The sequence below is a fragment of the Trichogramma pretiosum genome, unplaced genomic scaffold, assembly GCF_000599845.2.
Source record: "Trichogramma pretiosum strain Unisexual culture from Peru unplaced genomic scaffold, Tpre_2.0 scaffold46, whole genome shotgun sequence".
Classification (NCBI taxonomy): Eukaryota; Metazoa; Arthropoda; class Insecta; order Hymenoptera; family Trichogrammatidae; genus Trichogramma; species Trichogramma pretiosum.
The window spans coordinates 948,181-961,940 of record NW_019641609.1 but is presented as its reverse complement, the minus strand read 5'-3'; the positions used below and the strand labels follow the sequence as shown (position 1 = coordinate 961,940).

Below are 13,760 nucleotides of genomic sequence, written 5' to 3'. Positions count from 1 at the left end.
AGCGCGACGTCGCGTGCATATGTGTCGGTGTGTGTAACAAGCCATCGAGGCAGTTTTTATTTAACCATTAATTTCCATCTTTTGAAGCGGTGTATACAGCCTACGTGAGGCGAATACTGCGCTCTCTGCGCGCTTGGCTCAACGCGCATACATATATACCTCTACCTCTCGCACGAGAAACACCATGACAAAAATGAGCACGGACCCGAATGTATGAGCAAATTTTGCGCAACCGTACACACATATATATATATAGTATATATAAAGTCGCATGGTATATATCTCTGTACGTATACCGTACTGTACACGCCACTCCTACGCCCGCGAGAAAGCTATATACCTTTTGAGAGCGAGCGAGCATTAAGACTGTCCCTGCACATGCGCGCAGGCACCGACAGAAAGAGAGAGAGAGAGAGAGAGAGAGAGAGAAAACGTTTGCACCTGAGAATATTTTACTGATATTTTGTGGGTACTAATAGCTGAACAGAAGAAAGGATGTTGCTGATACTATGCTTTTAAACTTATAAACGCGAAACTAGTTTTCATTCATAATACGGAAAATTGCGCTTGTTTGTTTTGCGATCGATCGCATTATATATATGATACAAGCGGGGAATGCGTGATTACCGCGCGTGATTTTTTGCGATTAGCGTGTGTGTGTCTGTGTACTTTGGCGCAAGGAGAGAGAAAATCATAGTTCATTAAAAACGATAATGCATATGGTTGAGAGAACAGGCCTCGTTTAATTCGCTCAATGGGAAAAACAGGTTTATAACTAATAAATACGTTCGCGTACACGCGCAGGAGAGCTTGTAAATGCCCGCCTTCGATGACAATGTGAATGATATTTTTCTATATCTATTGCGCAACGTTCTCGAGTGTGTGTCTGTGTGTGTGTGTGTGTCGCGATCTGGCGCTCGAGCTTTAGGCACAAGCCACTTTCACGGAGTGCACCGCGTGTTTTCCATTCTCAAAGATTATATTATATACGTTGAATTATTTTAATGGACCTCGATATTCAGCGAGAGTGACTTTTTTGATGTAATATCAGGCTATTAATTGGTGCGCTCGAAAGAACACGAGCATATAATCATTTTCATAGATATATTTTACTCGCCGAATGTGCAATGCCCCTTAACACTTGCTTACATATGGGCTATATCGCGTCAACTGTCCCCCCCCCCCCCCCNTCCCCCCCTCTTTATGTTTTGATTTTTCATATTTTATTCTGCTTCCCAAAGGTGATTATGAAAAAATGATTGAAACATGATTTTTTATGTAAAATTTGATGTCAAAATTCATATTCATAAACTCCAAGTACCTTAATTTCTAAATTTCAGCCTCAGTGGCAAAAATAAACATGTTCATATCCAGCGATATGGCCAATATTGTGATATGTTCATCGATACACCAAAATATAACTTCTGATAAATATTGGTCCTCGGCAGACAAACAGACTTCATTATTGGCCTTCATATATGCCAAAAAAACATGGTTTTTCTCTAGATTTCTTCTATTCTTGACTCATATCATGTTCAATAATGAAGTCTGTTTGTCTACCGAGGACCAATATTTATCAGAAGTTATATTTTGGTGTATCGATGAACATATCACAATATTGGCCATATCGCTGGATACGAACATGTTTATTTTTGTCACTGTGGCTGAAATTTAGAAATTAAGGTACTTGGAGTTTATGAATATGAATTTTGACATCAAATTTGAATTCCTCATCAAATTTTACATAAAAAATCATGTTTCAATCATTTTTTCATATCCACCTTTGGGAAGCAGAATAAAATATGAAAAATCAAAACAAAAAGAGGAGGGTTGAGGGGGGGGGGGGACAGTTGACGCGATATAGCACATATAAATTCGGGACAGAGGCACGGCACCTCACGAAGAGGTTATCTTTTTATTCAAATTTCTCATAAACTACATCTCAAAAGTTACTTTAAGTGGTTTTAAATGATTGATTAAGAGATAAATGATCCATTCTACACGGAAAAACTTTTGACCATGTTTCACGCTCGAATACTGAAAACGAATTACACTCGAGTTCTACTGAGCTCGTTTCATAACCAGCACTGAGTGCGATTCACGCTCGAGTTCGGCTGAGCTCGTTTCGTCATCAGCACTGAGCGCGATTGACGCTCGAGGCTGAGCGTAAATCACGCTCGAGTTCGGCTGAGTTTGTTTCAGTGTTGCGGTGAATACGATTTACTCTCAGTCTTGAGCCACTCAGTCACAATTATTGAATAGATTTAACAAAAATGAATAAATATTGAATATAAGAAATTTATATGGGGTGGTGACTCTCGCAACATCCGTCCACAATGTAATACTTGGTCAATTTGACAATGAATTAAGTATTATAGTCAAGTGAATTACTATGTAATGACTGTCATTTTGGTTTTACAAACTATTTTTTAAAATAAATCAATGCAAATATAAAACACAGTATATTAAGCCCCCTTCAGCAGGCTGTAGCGAAAATGGAAAATATTTTGATGGAAGTGAAATTTTAACCAATGATAGTTTATTAAATGAAAAGATTATAGATGTTATAGGAAATCTTATTCGCTTTCGAATGATATAATTATAAATGGGTGTTTTCAACCATTTTCAAAAGATATTAAGAATCCAACATATTTCCCCTATGTTCTGTCATGCTAACTCTGTGTGCTGCGTTACGCATATAGACACATTAATCTTTCAAATTCATGATTCAGGATTAATTCGCTCGCATCGGCAGAACCCGAGAGCATTTCGTGCTCGGGTCTGAGCATGAACTGTGATCGACTTCGAGCGCGAATATCTTTCCAGATTAAGTTAAGGGTAACATCTTGCTCAGCGTCGGTCATAATACGCACTCGACAGAACTCGAGGGCGTTTCGCGCTCGGGACTGAGCATGAATTGTGCTCGACTCAGAGCGTGAATGTATCTCTATGTATTCGAGCCTGAAACATGGTCAAAAGTTTTTCCGTGTAGGTATTCATTCATATCTACATGTTCACCAGGAGGCTCAAAACATCAATATTCCGCCCCGTCGCTACTAACTGTCCAGCGACTGGGTGGTTTATCTTACGTATTGTGCGATATATCCTTGATTTGCTTAACCCATTAAGTCCCAAGAGGACGTTTTTTCAACATTTTATTCAGCCACTGTATTTTTGGTGTAAATGGGGTCAAAAAAATATGCGAGTAACTAATTCTGATGTAAAATTTAATGCTCTTTCAGAATCTGATCTCAGATTTTTGAAAAAGTGATCAGGTCAAAAGTTACACTTGATTTTACCCAAAAAAACATGATTTTTAAAAAAAATTTTTTTTATTTTTCGAATTTCCAAATAAAAACCATTAGAAATCTTAGGGGTTTCGTGCAAATATCGCATCCTCGATACCTAAACTAAAAGTTAGTGGGGTTTAGATTGAAGAAAATAAAGTTAAAAAATACACTTTTTTCTCAAGTCCTTCTTTTTTGAGAAAAAATTCTATGAGTTTTCATTCAATTTTGCGAGTTTCGACCGCCATTTTTTGTGTTCAAACATTAATTTTTTCAATCGGTACCCCACTAACTTTCAGTTTAGATATCGAGGACGCGATATTTGCACGAAACTCTTGAGATTTTAAATGGTTTCCATTTGGAAAGTCGAAAAATAAAAAAAATTTTTTTTCAAAATCACGTTTTTTTTTATAAAATCAAGTTTAACTTTTGACCTAATCATTTTTTCGAAAATCTGAGATCAGATTCTGAAAGGGCATTAAATTTTACATTAGAATTAGGTACTCGCATATTTTTTGATCCCATTTTTACCAAAAATTCAATGGACGAATAAAGGGTTGAAAAAACGTCCTCTTGGAACTTAATGAGTTAAAAAAACACACCCATCGTAACATCCATATCTGCTCAAAATATACGTAAGAGTATATTGCGGAGCTCTTTGAGCGAAACATGCAAAATCTTTTATCCCGAACTTTCCATAAAAAATTAACAATCAAGGAAAGTAACAATTTTAAATTTATGAGTTCTCGATTATACTTGACGGTGAGCTCGTGCGATCGAAAAGAACGAGATCGATTAAAAAGTTCTGTTGCCGCATCGGTCGGTCCGTAAAAGGCATCCGAGAGCATGCTTACTCGGACAAAAAGTGCAAGAGGCATGTGGAAAAGTTTTGGGTTAAATTACAGAGGGGGGGGTCGAGTTTTTCTCTCACCGAGAGAATTTTTTATTACTTACGATATAATTATCAAACATCTTTTCTTTACACAATTTTAAGGTTATAATCATGCACCTACTCTCTCGACATTTCGACACACACATACCCACATTCTGTCATCGCTTTTAAAAAGTCACAATATATTGTACGCACAAGGAAATTTGATTTTTCTCGACATCAAAATATTTTCACTTACACTCAGCTATAGTTAACAAAATCTACACCTAGATTCATCGAAATTTTAAACATAGAACACAATGTATCGTTTGCGACGACGGTGTTTCACGCGTTTCCACGTTCATTTATCCGATATATATAAATATGCAGTCACGTACTCATTCATTCAAAGCTGCTTTTGCGTGAAAAAGAAGCGAATTTATAAATTTTACGAAGCTCTAGCTCCTACCCTGTACTTCCTATTTTTGCGAAAAAACACTTGATTATAATGTAGAAGAGGAGTGAAAAGGAGAGACTTTCTATATAGACACAAAGATTTTTCGAAAGGCATGATAGTAGCATAAATCTTTAGTTTTGATTCGTTATCGCATCGTAAAAATGTATTACACAGAAGATACAACAAGTTTTTGAATTTTCCTTTTGATTATCAATTATGTACACGATATTTTTGATACTTATGCAATATACACATTACGAATTTGCTTTTCTGAGTTTGCGCCTTGAATTTTTTTATAAAAAGATCAGTACTTTAAAAAATATCCAGTATAAATATTTTCATTGTGTTTCTGCTTGAAAAAAGTTTACTTTCAATAACAGATTATGTCAATGACACTGTTTTTATTTCCCAACATTAATTGCAAAGTGTATATAGATATACTTTCATTATATATGTTCATTTATATATTACGTTCTCAATACAATAGGGAGTATACTTTTTGTATCAGCTATGTGTATATTTTTCACAGTCTCTCAAGGAAACTGTACTGTGTCACAATTTTTTTTTTAGATGTGTATAGAAAACTGCAGGAATTAAAAAAAAAAAAGAATTGAAACGTCCCTGAAAAAGTATGTTTCGTTAACTCGTTAATTATCCTATCGTAACGGACTAGAAATTGTAGCGTGAAATCTCATTTGCTTACACGATGCTTGTATAATTATCCGCTGAGTTTTTGATTATCGTCACCTCATAATTTCAAAATATCTTTTGACCGTAATTACCGCAGACTTATAATAAATTAATTAAACGCTTCGCTTTTTCCCCATGTTACAGAGCGATATATAATATAGGAAATCGTCGATGGGTGACTTCATTAGCAACTATTCATGTAAGTACATCATGTACACGAGCCGATACAAAATTGGCTATTTAGTCAGCTGAAACTGTTTCTCAATAAAAATATATTATAAACTACAGATAAGATAGGAGAAATGGCACCATTTTTTTTCTAGTAGTTTTTTTTTCTCTTCGACCTCGAAAATTGAAGGTAGCTTAATTTTTTGTAATTTGTTTTCACGGAGAAAATTGATGTAGTTTTTCCTTGTTTTTTAAAAAGTCGAATGGCTATAAAAAAAGAAACTACTGATCAATCGCGCTATATATACGCTTAAAAGATAACAGAAACATTTTACCCTAGCCAATAAAAATACTCGAGGAAAGTACACCACTCTGTCCGCAATGAAATCGCGGATGCTCTCGTCGATACACAACATTGGCGAGTTTTACAAAAATATCTTATCGCGAACGTCGTCGTCAAAAAATAGTCGCAAACGCGCCCAACAGAGATACATTTTAAAATCAAATAATTGAATAATAATGCGGAAACGGCGAAAGAGAGAAAGAGAAGGAGAGCTCATCGCGCCCAGCAAGCAGAGGAGGAGTCGCGGCCCGATTATAATTAAGCGGCGCGCAACATATTCAAGAGCAAAACTTTTTGGGTTCAGGCGCGGTCCGCCTGCGCGCGAGCCTCTTATAAACAAGCTGCTGTTATACTATACCACTAACTATACGCGCATATTTACAAGCGACGCGGCCTGGAAGTCGGGCCGCAGGCGCAAGCGAGCAAGTAAGCGAAGCGACTAAAGCGGATCAGTGCGACGAGCAAAGAAATAGCTCTATAAGTATATATTGTATGTGTGTGTACACGCGCAACTTACGCGGCCAAGCGAAGCTACTTTGCGCGAAAGTCTTTGACGCGAGAGACTTTGCTGGTGTCGCTGCGCTGCTTCAACCTGGGTATTTATTTATTCACTTCGCGTGGAAATACAAGCTTTAACGAGCTTTTACCAGTATGTATTTACACTTTAGGTAAAGTTGAAAAGAGCCTTTCGAACTCAATGGGAGTTTCATGGAATATTTTTTTTTTGGCGGTGACTAATAATAAAGTTCATATAACAACTGTACTCGTTAAATCGTACTCGCTGATTATAAGCCTCAAAGTTTGTTTTTGGAAAAAGCAGTGCTTAATCCACAGGTTCCTCTTGGGCTCGTGTTATTTACAATTTTTGAATTTTCATGAAAACTTTATATATTATCGTAATAAGCTCGAAATTAAAAGTTTATTTTATTTTCAATCTACAATCTCAGCGTAAGTATACGTGGAATCAGCAGTTAACATTCGTGTCGCGTTAACATCAGTTGACGATTATTACTTTATCCTAAATTCGTTTATTCCAAAAAAGTCTCGCTCTCGCCTTTTCACATTTATCATTATCCTATGAGGGTCGCGTCCCGAATTTCACATTTAAATGAAGCCACCGAGCGCGTCGTAGAACTCCTGCAGGTAGGCCAGCAGCTGGGGCATGGTCGGCCGATCTCGACTCGGGCCCAGCCAGCAGACGGCCATGAGGGCGAACAGCTCGTCGGGGCAGGGCCTAGGCTGGGACAGTCGATAGCCGTCCCGCAGAAACGCCGTGAGCTCGAACGGGTCGACCTCGGCGTAGGGCTGCTGACCCATCGTCGCCAATTCCCAGAGAAAGACTCCAAATGACCACTGGTGCGTGACAAGAAAATTAGTTACGGACGAGAAGAGTTAAAGGACAATTGAACGGCCGATTGGCGTGTCTTACCGAATCGCTGGCAGTGCTGTACTGTCCGTGCTGAAGCGTCTCCAGCGCCATCCAGCCGATCGGCCTGTTCTCGTTGTCGCCCAGGCAGTGATAATCCTGAGCGAAGAGATCGCGCGAGAGAGCCGCGTCGGCCAATCTCGCTCGCAGCGTGCTCGTGTCTACCAAACAATTCCTCGCCGCTATGTCTCTGCAAATTATACAATAATCATTATAATCGGTAAATCATCGCGACAAGTATATATATAGCCATCCGCGGTGCAACTCGTTTGCGGGTACCGCAAGCTGTGCACCTACCTGTGGAGTATACCGCGGCCGTGGAGGAAAGCGCCAGCTCGCGCTATCTGCACGGCGACGTTGACGAGATCCCTCGTGACCGGATGATGCCCGCCGCCGGTAAGGTAGGACTTGAGATTGAGATCGTTGAGCGTGCAGCAGTAGGCCAGCAGCGGATTGCCGGCGCCGTCGAGGCAGGCCGCCGCCAGGGTCGTGATGTTGCCGTGTATCAGGCCGGCCAGCTGCGAGCCCTCCGAGACGAGCAGCGAGGCCTGATAGGCCGAGGCTGCGTCTGTGCAGTGCAAGCAATTAATTCGTAAGTACGTTATTACGATCGATGTACCGGCCGTTGTTTAGTGCAGTTATTGCTTTCACCGATTGATATTAATATAGAAAGATGGTGCTGCTGCCACACCGCAGCCGAGCTCCGTTATGAATTTCGCAACTGCGTGTACGTATTGCAAGGCGGCAGAAGAAGAACAACAACGGAATGGGGCGAATTCCATATTCATGAGCGCGAAAGTAAATAACGAGATGTTCATAGGAGCGAGCGAAGGCGCGTACAGCTCTCGTCGAGTTGAGCGAAGCTGATCTGGCATTAGTACGGCGATGCATACATGTATGTATAGCCGTACGACGCATCGTCATATAATTTAGCGCATAAATTTGCTCCGCTCTCCGAACAGAGAGTTCTGTGCCTGTGTGTGTATGTATGTGGGTCGGGGGGGCCGGGGCGGCTACAACAGTTATCAAAGTAATTTTGCGCGTGCAACGATTACGCGCGCAAGTTTCCACTTAACCCGCACCGCTCCACCACTGCCGGCGAATTTCAATTTCAGCCCTGTTGCAAACTTGTAGTACGCGCGACTATATATGGATGATGGACTGTGTGTATGTGGCAATTCACGGACGCACACGCACGTGTGAGAATGCATTGTATACGTACCTGTGACCGTCTTGATGATGACCTCCTGGTCTCTTCCTCCGTGGTTCAAAGTGCCTCGATAAACTCGACCGAAAGTACCCTCTTGTATGACGCTTCGACACTTGAGCGCGGACCTGGCAACCGCCACGGCTCGAGCTTTTTCGCATGGATCAGTCGACTGCAAGCACACAAGATATTATGTGTAATGTACGCGAAGATAGCTAGTGGACATACGTAATAGTTCAAAAGTCCCTCGAGGCAAGAAGAAAGAGGAGGAACTCGCTCGCGCGTCTCCTTCTCGGAGCTTTCCGTATACACGGTATAATATACACACATTTGTTAAGGCAAAAAGTCAGCTCTATGCAGTGTCGCGTTGCTCTATTTATAAAAATCAAGCTCTCTTATAGGCCGAAACGAACTGCTACTGCTGCTGCTCTTTACGCGGAGATCCTGCAGGCTAGCCCAGCTGCTTGACGAATGAGGGCTTGCTCGAGCGAGACGCAACGATTATGGTATACACTGCGTCGCGAGCTCGGCGTGAAAAAGCGCGCAATTGTTCTTCATCAGAGCACGTTTAGTCTATACAGCATTGACGCACGCCTAGCTAGATGCAAGCAGCGCTCACCGAAAATTCTCATCGCTTTCTGTCTCTCTCTGTCTTTCTCTCCCTCTCGTTCTCTGGCCATGTGCACGTGCACAGCCCCTATGGTATATACAGGCCCCCAAATATATTCGCGAGCTATGCGCATGCAGCGCGAGACTTCATTAATTTCAATTTCAACTCAACTTCTGTGCCCTCTGGCCTGCTTAGAGCGCTGTTGAATTTTTTTCACCCCATCTTCGTGTTACATTGTCGCGCATAGCACATGCGTGCGGTTTTCAATGACGGGTTTGTATATATATATATTTTTTTTCATCGCAGTTGTGAGCGGGTATCTATCTATATATGTGTGTCACATTGTTACGGAGGAGTGAACGTGGTACTGCGATTCCAATTTGCCGGCATAAATTACGATATATGTACCGCGCTCAGCTTGATTTTCCCTCTTCTCTCTCTTTTTTTTTTAAATTTTTACTTTTGTTTTTCGCACATCCAACTGCGTGGCGCGGCAAACAAGCGATGCATCATCGACGCGCGACTGCTCCGGACAAAAATAAAAAGCGCGCGTATATGGAAATCATGCGCAGCTCGAGTCAAGGGTGGTGTGTACTGCATACACACACACGCACACTCACACAGACGCACTCGACGCGGTGGCACGAGGGTGTTCATGACGAATCATACTAAAAATTGAATCCGAGTCGCTGCACACACGAAACGCCGGCGTACTTACGGAGCTGCTTCCGCTGTATTTTATGCTAGTACGCGCCGTGGCGTACGTTTAGTTTTATGTAGGAAGCGGCAGTTTCGCATCTCGAGAAAGTTTCAAGATATAATATAGCTCGAGCTCTAAGGGGACACCCTCTTCATTTTTCTCAATAAAATGATTTCTTTTTTTTTTTTTTTTCATTTTACTCGCCTTTATTCTCTGTTTTATATCAGTCATAATGCGCGATCGCCCGACAAACTGCCGTAGCAATAATAACAATAACGAGTTGCAAAAAAGATATTGTGCATTAATCTCTTTCTAAGCGAAAATAAACATGCATGTATGCATAAGGACGATGTAGATTTGTGTGAGTACGTGCGTGTATATACGTATGTAAGTCTAAGGGAAAAGATGAAGAGAAAGACGACGGCAGCAGCTACAGCTCGTGTCCCTACGGAGAAGCAGCTTACACGCGCGGTTAGCTACCCCCTTGTATTCTCTCTCTGTCTACTTCCTTACGCTGTATATACAGCGAAGAAGCTACGCCGTGCGCTAGAGAGAGACGCAGGTGAATAAATGAAGAGACGCTTGTATTTTTTATGTATAGGCTCTAGGCTGGGCGAAGTGCTTGCTTTTACCTCTTCTCGTCCCTCGGAGCTCGCTCGCTCGGGCTCGTTCGTGCAAGCTTGGGCGCGTGCTCGCGAATGGGCTTCTTATATTCATGGCGTTGTTTCGCGAGAGGAGCTTTTCTTTTTTCCTCTTTCTCGCTCGTCCTTCGCTTGCTAGCTCGCAAAGTTCTCTCGCTAAGCGACCGACGACGACGACGACTCGCCCAAGCAGTCTTGACTTTTCCCGACGAGTCCGAGAGACAAGACCGACAAAGTGATGAATCGTTCGTTGACAATGCGCGTACATATATTTGCGGTGAATAATATGATCCCGAGACTTTTACCGGGAGTCCGCTCACGTGGACTTTATTAACGAGACTTTCGCGACGACTTTTATTTTTACTCTTCGTAAGCGCTGGATCGAATTTTGAATCTGTGCGTTGAATGCCATGTCTTATGCATTGCATTGTATTACGCTAACGACTGATTCAATCAGAACGAGAACCAATTTGTTTCATGCCATTGGCCAATGGTATCAAGCCTTGACAATTCATTAATTATCATCTTATATTATATGCCCGATGGAAAATGCTCAACATTCGATGACTAGTTTTTGGTCGATGAAAAAGTTTGGGAATAAAAGGGTCTTTTGAACTGAACATATTATACTAACTAAAAGTGTCATGTTATTTTCAACAATATTTTATGGCTACATAACGTCCCAAGTTTTAAACTCTTTTTGACTGTATCAAATTCTTGCAAACAAAAACGTAACAAATTCCTATTATACTTCTCAAAAATTTACTTAAACTTATACAATTATTTTTATTTTGCCGCTTGCAGATTTATTGGTTAAGGTACTGGCCATCTAGTGGTGTAGACTTAAAGTATTATCATAGTTCTTAGTCAGGACTCCAATGCAATCGAGATAGCGAGAAAATAGCGAACCACTAAATTTGTAAGGAGTTTCAATTATAAAGAGTAAACATTTAATTTTTTTTTCCCATTTTTTTACATCAAAGCTTAATACTGATCCTTTTTAATGATCATTCAAATACGCGAATTTTCCAATACCTACTTCAAACTTCTGAAAACTTTCCGAAAATGTACACTTTATTTTTATAACGTAAATTTTAAAATGAGGAAGCAATAAATGTAAAATAAAAAAATCACTTCCAATGAATTTAAATAGTGGTGATATTTTTATCTAACGATTATTTAGATTATTTAGTACGACAGTCCGGTTCTAATTAAATTATAATAACTATTTTTTCCTATAACTTCTAATAATACCTTTTTCAAAAGATTATCAAGGTGCAAGCATGACAGTCCAATCCTTAGAACGCGCCCCTCAATTTGAATTGCTTGAAAACTTGTCTAAATATTTTGAAATAATTGAATTTTTTTTAGGTCATTTAAAATATACGTAATATTTGTAACATAATGAAAATGGAAAATCTGTATCAGAATTAGTTTCATGGTCATTAGGTCAATATGCATGTTGAGAATTTCTACCCGGGATATTTTTGGATGTTTCAATATTTTCAATAAACTTTTTCTAGGATTCAATTATAATTCTTCAACATATTCGTCGAAAAGATAATAAACCAAGATTTCAAGATTTTGCTATTTCTATATGAAATATCGTTTTCCAAGTGACGCAATTGAAATTTGTGAACGAGTAATAAAAGGTAAACGTCCTTCGTCGCTTACCGGAGCCGGTATACAGCAACTGTACATAAGTGAACGAGACTGAGAGATAGAGAAAGCGAGAGTGAAAGTCGGAGGCACAAACGCGCCGCTTTCCCAGTGATTGTTTTGGCTTTGATCTCGGATCAATTTACCCCCCTGCTGCTGCTGCGCGCTACGACGTTGCAACCCGCCCAAGGGTTCGACGCGTCCAGCCGTCGCTGCCAGACGCATGACGAGCCGATCTCCTCGCCCAAAGTCTTGAACCTGAATAAATTACTGCTATAACTTAAACTCGCACATAGTATACTGTAGAGTAGCGGCATCGCACGGTGTACCTACAAGATAGTCATTTCGTCGTTGCTAATGCCTCGTATCGTGCACGTTTGTCCGCGACAGCGAGTAATGGACTTTCGATATCGAAGCTGATACACGTGTGCGCGCTGCTTTATTTGCGCAGAGTACGAAACGAGACTCGACAAAAAAAACGAAGGATCCGTAATGGCACGTAACGCAGAAACTTGATACAATGGTTGCATAATGGATGGGCAGGTACACAAAAAAAAGTAACAAGTGGAACGAGTCAATTTTCGATCAGTCGATGCGCATGTATATTCGATGAAGTCGAAAGCGCGTTGCACTCAAGCATCAAAGACGCAGCATAGCCCGCGCGCTGTGTTTATGAAAATGTTGTACTCGGCTGCTCTCTTCGTTCGGCGTGAAAGGGTCCCTCGTGAGTCGGTAAAAAGCAAAACTTTGAAAATAGCCGGGCTACGCTGCTCGCTATACTATTACATGAATATATAAAACTATTTGTTGGTCGGCATAATGGCAGCTATATCCCGAACAGGATTTTTGCACGCGAATCTCTCAAGCTTATATCGTGTAGAGACAAACGAGCTGACTTAGTTATGCAGGCGCGTACACATACACTTGCTACTAGTCAAGAGAGCTTTCAACTATGCATGTAGCGCCGCGCGCCTCCTCCCACAGCAGCAGCAGCAGCAGCAGCAGTTCGTCGACAAACATATATGCACACACCCATACACACGCACGAGCGCAAGATATATATCAGTAAATTCGATTTCGACGTCGGTGCCTCATGCAATTTTCAGAGCCAAAAGCCTCTCTGCTGTCACTGGGCTGCCGCTGATGCCGTTGGCGCATCATACATACGTCAAACAACGCGCGCGTGTCTACGTGTGTGTCTGTGTATGTGTACGGTATGTTTACGTCTTTCGACGATCCGCCAGCGCCGCAGCTCGGCAGACGTCTACACACGAGTCGAGTCGCGCTAGCTACAGAGCTCGAGTCGAGGCTTTAATATTACACGAATCCGTGTACGTACATACGTATGGCATATAGTGGGGCCTCGGAAAGCGAAAGCAAAGTTTGCACACCGGTAGAGATAGCAGAAACGGCGGCGGCGAACGTTTTCGGGATAAAAGCTCGGCGGCAGTTTGCTTTGTAGCGCGTGTAAAACGATACGCTTGACAATTTTCCTTCGCACTTCTCATCGTCGTTCGGAGCAGTACAGAGAGAGAGAGAGAGAGAGAGAGAGAGAAAGAGAGAGTCCTCCCCTCGCCCGAGCTAGCTCGCGCTTATTACGTCACTTTTATTGCACGAAAAAAGTTGCGCCTTTGACCCCCATCTCCCTCGCGATCCCGTCTGTACATTTATTGCCGTGACGTTGTATGTGTGTCTGTATTT

The 13,760-nt window shown here is 41.3% G+C and overlaps 1 protein-coding gene across 1 annotated transcript in view; it reads right to left on the bottom strand.

Annotated features, from left to right (window-relative positions):
- Positions 1 to 6,751: 6,751 nt before the first annotated feature.
- LOC106654493 (tyrosine-protein kinase Drl-like) overlaps positions 6,752 to 13,760 on the bottom strand; it is a 75,887-nt gene continuing 68,878 nt past the window's right edge. Inside the window, exons 6-9 of the mRNA XM_014374412.2 lie at positions 8,465 to 8,621; positions 7,540 to 7,810; positions 7,246 to 7,432; positions 6,752 to 7,169 (exon numbers count right to left, since the gene is read on the bottom strand). Coding sequence (XP_014229898.1) covers positions 6,921 to 7,169; positions 7,246 to 7,432; positions 7,540 to 7,810; positions 8,465 to 8,621 — 864 coding nt within the window. The 3' untranslated portion in view covers positions 6,752 to 6,920. The remainder of the gene's footprint in view (positions 7,170 to 7,245; positions 7,433 to 7,539; positions 7,811 to 8,464; positions 8,622 to 13,760) is intronic.